Genomic DNA, 8,147 nt, shown 5'->3' with positions numbered 1-8,147 from the left:
CAGCCATAAATAAAGTGCTGAGGCCAAATATGCAATACTAGCACCCCTGTGAACACTGCCAAAACTATAGTATAGATCCTCGAGTCTTGAGACAAAGATGGAAGACAGGTTTCAATTCACCTGTCAACTCCTACAGATTAAGAAGCTACCTCCAGTACAATGAGACTGGGGGATGCTTTGGCCAAAATAGATCATAAAAGTCCACCATGGGCACAAGAGTAGGTTACCCTTGCTCTCAGCCTTATGCTGCAAGACTCTGTACTCAAAATATTTTTGTTTCTATTATGGATTATTTCATTATTGTTTCAAATCAGATAATGCATCCTGATGTGCAATATAATATGCAAAATCAAGGGAAAAGTTTTTTGGGGTGTTTTTGTTTTTTCTGCTATGTCTGACAAAACAAATAATAGACCCAATATTAGGGGCGCCTGAGTGGCTCATTTGGTTAAGTGTCTGACTTCGGCTCAGGTCATGATCTCACAGTTCGTGGTTCAAGCCCTGCATCGGACTCTGTGCTGACAGCGCAGAGTCTCCTTGGGATTCTCTCTCTCTCTCTGCCCCTCCCCCACTCAGGCACTCTCTCTGAAAACAGGTAAATCTTTAAAAAAAAAATAATAAACCTAATATTAGTTTTCTAGAAAACACTATCTCAGGGATGGTTTTGGTTAAAATAACTAGCGTTACATTTTTCAAATGCTTTTATTCATCTGCAAAATTCAGTGTATATATATGTAATATGTATGTATATATGTGTGTGTATACACACACACACATACTGTTTTAGGAGAAAATAGCATTTCAGCTTGGTGATTTAAGTAATGTCAACTACGTATGTTTATTTGTAAAACTTCCCATAGTGAAATGTTATAGTTACCTACAAACATTTTTCACTATTTACAATTTGAATAATCATGGAATGTTTGTATAATGCAACCAGTTGTTATAGAAGAATCACACAAACAACGTAAATCTGATCCCAATCCTTTACAAATATGAAATTACTTTCACTGGGTTTTCAAACTGTCAAGTATAAACAGGATGATGAGGTCAGCAATACTTAAGATGAGGCACTTTAACAATTACCCAAAAAAGTATACAAAATGTCAAACAAAACTTGTTCTTAATCGTATCTCTAATTTCAGACGTGATTAATCTGAGATGCTCTATATTAAGGAATGTTATAAACTTTTATTTCTTGCACTTTCCCTACTCAGCTCAAGGCAATGTAATAACTATGAATACATAAGATATATAGACATTACCACAGACCAGTTAATGTGCTTACATACAAAGGAACTAAACACTATCTAATGACACTGGGGTTTTAGAAAGTAACTGTTTTAACACAAAACTTCTGCATAATTTTTTCATAAACATGTATACATTGGTCTCCCAAAAGCAAAATGCTATCTCAACCATATTTCTAGACAAAAATGCCCTCAAAGGTATTAACTGAATCAAAATTAATAGTCTATGTACTCTTTTCAAACATTTGAATTTTTAATATTCAGGAGTTAAAATTAAAATTTAATTTTAAAAACAGAGAAATTAAAATATTAAATGTACCATACTTTCTAGATTAGTTTTAATACATAAAAAAAGTAGTAACATGTTTTGTTTTGCTAGCCTTTTGTGAAACACCTTTCAAACGTATTATTTGGCCAATTCACTTACAACCTTCGATCCCATTCTCTGTATATTAACACACTATCTTTTTTGTAGTTAATAAATACTTGATTAAAAATATTAATTCCTGTTGCTGCATGAACTCACAGTACTGTATTTTCCCCCATGGTCAGATTTCAACATACCTCTATTAGTAAAGAAAATGGCTGACTCAAATTTTTAAAGGTCATCCAGAAGGGATTAAAATCTGTGGTCCCATTAACAGTTTTAGGTAAGAACAGTTAAATCTCATTAAACTTATTTCTAGTACGTTATAACTTGAGCAATTTCTATGGCTCAGATACCCAAATGTTTAATAAACATGAGTTAGTACTCATTTTACCATACTTAGCTGTTCTAAGTCCATTTATCAAAATCTCTTGCTGTGTGTGTACATGAGCACACACGTACTCCTTAATTCCCTAATAAAACAGTCTTGCTCCCCTATAGAAAGAAACTAGCTTTCAATCAATATACTAGCAGACACGTAAGTCCCTTCTAAAATCAGAAGTGTGCCAATTTTCAAATAAATGAAAAGAGAAAATACTTATTTAAAATGACAAAAATTAAGCTTGGCAAAAGTAGTGACTTTTATTTACAACTCCATGTATCAAGATTACAATAAAAACACTAGTGATACCATCCGAACAAAAGCAATGATTTATTGGTAATGGCAATGAAGGGAATATTGACAGTCTCTGGCGAGAATCAAGCAATTATCCAGGAGCTGTAGATCTGATTGCAATATGCTCTTCCAGTGTCTTTTGTACCTTAGTGGCTTTCTCCTTTTTTGCCAACTACCTAGAAAAACAAAAATAACTTTACATGTACATCTTATTCATTTAGAAGTATGTGTTATTTTCAAAATATTACTAACAGGTAATCATCTTTAAAACCTGGTATTAATTTTTGTCCCTCCATTTTATTTTGGCATGCAGTGTATTTTCATTGTTTGAAGCACACTGTGACCGTCCCTTTCCTCCCAGCCTCAAGGAATTAAAAATAAAACACATGCAGGCTATTTTGGTTTCCCACACTGTTTAAAGGAAAAGTAATGCAATTTTTCAAAACAAGGTTGACAGTTTAGAGAAGTTAATAAAAGGATGATGCTTTATAAGTGAACTATATTTGGCAACCTATTTTTAGGCAATTAGAAATCAAATGTCGATCACAAAATACTCCAGAATTAAAAGAGTATGCTAAACTTATGTCTAAATGCCCAAGATGACAGGTTTCTAGACTTTCTCTCAATATGTAGATTTGCAATGAAAACAGATTAAAAATGGCTAGTTTTGCCTAGTTTCTATTTTTAAAAAAACCCTGGCTGCCACAAATGTACTATAAAAAACATAAAGAATAAATCTTGTTTCTGTCAATTATTAGGAAAATTCTCTACTGGAGGGCCTACTTGCTACAAATGTGGAAGCATAAAAATGTAAGAATAAACTAGGTTTCTACCAACAGTGCTAGCAAACAAAACCTCTGTGGGAAAGTTCTACAACTAAGTTTTAAGCAAATAATTTACTTAAAACCTGAAATTTATCATTAGATAATGTATTCTCATAGCAGAAACGCCACTGAAGGAATGCAATTGCAAGCTATTGAGTATATATTTGTGTACAAGACTTCTATGTACATTTATAAGTGTAATTTTCATATTTTAAATTGATTCTGTTCCAAACGGTAGTCTGAATCAAGCAAAATTCATAAAGGTCTTCTGTACATGCCTGGTCTAAAATGGAACATGGCTGGGTCAATGTCATTCATGAGAGAAGATTATAAAAACCCACTTCATTCTCAATCATATGATGTTAAACATGCTCTTTTCCTGACCTTGAGGAAAACCACCTTTACTACTTTAAAAGATCTCCTCTCTGATCTACAAAAACCATGTGTTAGCCTAAAAAGCCATAAAAATGCTAAAGAGACAGTCTCGTAAAAGTATGTGGATAAGAGTAAAAAAAATTCAGGGCCAAGGGGAGCCTTCTTAAGAAAGAAGGGGAGCTGGCACTATCTGTATCACAAATGAATTTAAGCATATAAACACTGAAAGCATTATTGATCATCATTATCACTGGGGAACACACAAAACACAGAGCTATTAGATTAAGCAAAAGAAAACAAAAACAACTAATATTAAAAATTAAAATTTTAGCAGATGTGATACAGTGGAAGACACAAATCTGCATACTGTTTCACAGGTTGATAACTCTCAACTTGCCAATGTGTATTCTCTGTAAAAAAGAAGAAATTCAGCATTCCAATATGGATTTTCTCACCCCAAAACATAAAGAAGCTCTTTTATTCATTTTTAAGTGTTTATATTACACCTCAAACAATAGTCTAGGTACATCAAAATTAGGTGTCGAAAATATTTATTCAGTAAAGAGTCCATTGATCTTCTATGTGAATAGTTTAACCCAGCCTAACATTCAGTCCGTCTTTAAACTCCTTGAGCTCACTTGGGTTGGCAAAGCAGAGAACGTGCCCATAATTACCCAGCAAAAAGCCTTTGGGGCTACAGTTCCATTGGGTAAAGACAAGCAACCTATTATACTAATCAATATATTATGCTAGTACTAGTATAAAAGAAACATATGAAACTATTCTTATTTGATTTTCAAAATGATTCTACAGTTCCCAAAAAATAAAATTTAAACCTTAGATTGGATTAAAACAACCAACTACTAGTTAAGTCTGAAAGCATTACTAACAACATTTTATTGCAATATTATTTCTCAAAATGTAGTACAAAAATGAAATATGAGATAGGAGAAAGTAAAAAAAGTAAAAGTCAGGGGAGCAACATGGTATAATAATGAAATTAAAGCACCTAGTTGCAAGCCCAAAATAAAAACCAAAACAGAAGGCCAACAGAGCATGGCTAGAGTAAGACTTGAAGAAAGAGATGGTTGAGGAAATCTAGGTAACAAGAAGGCTGATCCAGATGATGGAAGCTGTAGAAATCTTGCACCAACAATGGCGAGAACATGGGAAGGGTGAGAGCAGACAGGTGCTATACGGATGAGCAGAGAAGCAAGGAGGGGAGTAGGGTGAGATAAGGTCAATCTTTATATTACTTCATTTTTAAAAATCTTCTGTTTTTAGTTCATTTGAGTTGCATTAAAAAAGCTGAAAAATAAACAGACAGAAATGTTACAAAAATAGCTGATACGGTGAATGGCCAGTTTAGAAGTCTATTTTTATTACAGTGATAGAAAACCTTCTCTGCTTTTCACATGCACCTCATTCCCTAAGAAGCAGAAGCCCCTTCAATTTTGCTCATTTTGTCTGCTTATATGTTATTACTTTTGTATTAAAATAAAGCAATCCATGTATAGAGCATAGTTTAGTAAAGAAAATATCTACTTCCAATTAAGATGGCAAGCTTTTCATGCTGCAACACAAAAAATCCATTTACAACAACAAATAGCCCAAGTGTATATTATAATGTGTGTACAATGCCTATAATAGCCAAAAACAGACAAGTGGGAGATGTGTGCTAGTCTACAATATCCTACAAGTATAACCTTTAAAGTTGTAATAACATGCAAGGTGGTCTAAGATTTCTATCCAACATCCAAGATTCATCAGTATTACCTTAGCTTCTGTCATCTTAGGGACATAAGGAGAAGATCAATGACACTCTGAAAACTAAAATTATCTAGAAACAACTCACACAACATAAAAATGTAAACTGAAAATGCAAAACAATTCTATTTTATCATTCTTTAAACCATTTTATGTAGCTCTTTTCACTACACAAAGGATCAAAACGTTCCTCTCTGTGCTGATAAAAATACATGCCAAATCTATTTTGAAATTTTAAATTCTAATTACTATATGTAATCCCTTTGAAATTCAGACTGCCTAAACAAAGTCCTGCACCTTTCCATTTTCATGCCCAAATTCTTATTTTCCATTCTCCCTGGAGTGCCCACTGCTATCTTTTCCTCTATCCATATCTACTCCCAGTTTAGTTCAAGACCCTCTTCCTCCACAAAACATTCTCATTCCTTTCCTAGACATCCTTGGGAAAGAGGAAGTATCACTGGGCTAGGAAAGTATGAGACTATTCTGTACAGGAAGAGACTTGAACTTAAGCTTTGATTAATTTTGATTAACTTTTCAAATGTTTGTGCATTCTCCTTTAAGAATATAAACTCGCTATGACAGGGACTATGATCACACGTGGAGTAGTACTACAAGGACAAGTACTATACCATGTATCTACCATTTCCTTTTCTAGAAACAAAAGTCACTTGCAATTTTTAGTAAGCGACTCATCAAGACAAAATCTAAAATGGCCAAATTTTATTGCAATTTTCCTACACTGATGTTGTCCTAGCATCATGCCAAAAGCACTGAAATATTAGCTTACTTTTGAGGAACAATTCAATGAATGACACAAGTCTCATTCAGAAACTATTAAAAGGAAATGTAATATTAATATACACAAATAAGAAAATCGTTCAACCAATTCAAATTTATCAAACATTAAAAGCAAGGGACAAACACCAAGAAAGGAGTCCATGACAGTATTAAATTATTCTCGAAGCGGTTCTCAGTGCAATCTAGGCTGATGGTCCCTGAGACCCTTTCAGGGAGTGTTCAAAGTCAACACTATTTTCAAAATAATGCTAAATTGTTATTTGCCTTCTTAACTCTCATTGTGTTACAAGCGTACAATGGAGTTTTCCAGTGGCTACATGACCTGTCGTGGCAAACCTGACTAAATGGAGAAATAGGCAGAGAATGAGAGGGGTCTATGAAGCCAGATGATAAAAAAATTTGTAAAGCAGAAAACAATGCTCTTCTTGCTAAATTGGTTTTTATTTTGGAAAATATATAACTTAAAAATATTCTATGTGTTAACACATGAGTTTATTATTTATAAATAAATAATTTTTAAATTTCTCAGTTTCAGTTTCTTAAAGGGTAAATATTAGATATAGCCTACCTTAACAAAAGCTCTTTCTGGTCCTCAATAATACTTAATAGTGTAAAAGAGTCCTGACACCAAAAAGTTTGAGAACTACTGCTCTACAGTAACGTTAAATAAGGCTACAAGGTATTTAGCTAAGAAAAATCTAACACCTTTGCTAGCCTAAAGACAGTCCAAAACATGTAGTCTGGTAAGTCAAAAGAGAGAGAGAGAGAGAGAGAGAGAGAGAGAGAGAGAGAGAGAGAGAGAAACCAGGCTAGAAGGCATAGGAGAGGGAGGATATTAGGAAAGGGAGGATGTTAAAACCAAACAAGTGGAGACAGATTCTTAGATGGACAACTATTAATGCACATTAGAAAACTTGACTGAAGGGCAGGCTGGTAAGAAGATGGTCAAGATGGAGCAGTGGTTACTTACAGAAAAAAATAGAAATCAAATAGCATGAGCTGAGGTGAAAAGCAGGGAACCTGAACTGAATTAATGGTATGAGGAAATAATATGGCTTAGAGTAGATCTTACGAAGGAATTAAGCTAAAAACAAACTATGCAAGGCAGTTAAAGCCAAATCCAATGGCATTTAATCCAAACAGGCAAAGTAACAAAGCAGGCAGCCAAAATGTCTTTGGTGCTCACACATTTTCCCAGTACAGCATATCTCATATCATAAAAATGTAGATGTTTAATCTCTGCTTCTTCTGACCTGTCATTACACATATGTCAAACATCTGACATGACAGGTCTAAGTACATAATTGTCCTACAGCTCCCAAAAGTTAATTATGTTATGAGACAGGAAGATATAGTAGTCGAAAATGACCAGTTAAAAGATCTATGGTCAAGGTTATCAATTTTGTAAAAACGGCATACAATCTTATAAGCTTATCCACAATGACGCAGTTTCGTGAATTTTTCTGTAACTGAATTAAAATTAGATCTGTAGATCCCATCAAAAAGAATAAGAGTTTTCAGGGTGCCCCATGGCTTCTGGTCCCCAAACAGGAGTCGAAATCGTTCAGCAGAACACCTCTTCCTCCAGGCACTGGCAGTCCTGGGGAAACCTCCTGTCATATAATGACCTCCTTACACTCACTTCCCATTCTAGATGGCTGCCAAGGATCCATCGGAAACACAGTGATACCTCCATCTCCTGTGCTGCTGCACTTAATCTGTGTATGGCTACTGGGTTCTGTTCTGATCAAGCTCTCGGTGGCACTGCCCTGATCTGTGGTTGTAAGATCTTAGGAGTCACCCTAAGGAAGCAAGTAGCAGCAGTTTCACGAATGTACAAAATGTTCTCATTCCTAAGGGTCCCATACATGTTACAAATTCTTTGCAAACCTTAGGACTGCGTTCACAAAATAAAACAAAAACATACGCACATACATACATATACAATCTGCCTGTTCACTGAAAATTTATTTGCTTATGCAACGTGGTCTTCAGCACACAGGTTTAAAAGCATCCCAGTGTAGTAAAACTTTTTGATTAAAATTATTCACGTGATTTTAAATGTTTTCATCAGAAACTATATAATC

The 8,147-nt window shown here is 34.4% G+C and overlaps 1 protein-coding gene across 5 annotated transcripts in view; it reads right to left on the bottom strand.

Moving 5' to 3' along the window:
• Window positions 1-2,234: 2,234 nt before the first annotated feature.
• The window catches only part of TXNL1 (thioredoxin like 1), a 34,005-nt gene continuing 28,092 nt past the window's right edge, over window positions 2,235-8,147 (bottom strand). Inside the window, exons 8-9 of one of the 5 annotated variants that reach the window (XM_058691990.1) lie at window positions 3,860-3,902; window positions 2,308-2,469 (exon numbers count right to left, since the gene is read on the bottom strand). In XM_058691990.1, the coding sequence (XP_058547973.1) occupies window positions 3,864-3,902 (39 nt within the window). In that variant the 3' untranslated portion in view covers window positions 2,308-2,469; window positions 3,860-3,863. Of the gene's footprint in view, window positions 2,470-3,859; window positions 3,903-4,359; window positions 4,801-6,970; window positions 7,863-8,147 lie in introns of those variants that run through there. The other 4 variants (XM_058691989.1, XM_058691991.1, XM_058691993.1 and 1 more) reach the window with 4 other exon arrangements.

The sequence above is a fragment of the Neofelis nebulosa genome, chromosome 11 (assembly GCF_028018385.1).
Source record: "Neofelis nebulosa isolate mNeoNeb1 chromosome 11, mNeoNeb1.pri, whole genome shotgun sequence".
In the NCBI taxonomy this organism is placed as follows: Eukaryota; Metazoa; Chordata; class Mammalia; order Carnivora; family Felidae; genus Neofelis; species Neofelis nebulosa.
This window is presented reverse-complemented; position numbering and strand designations above follow the sequence as displayed.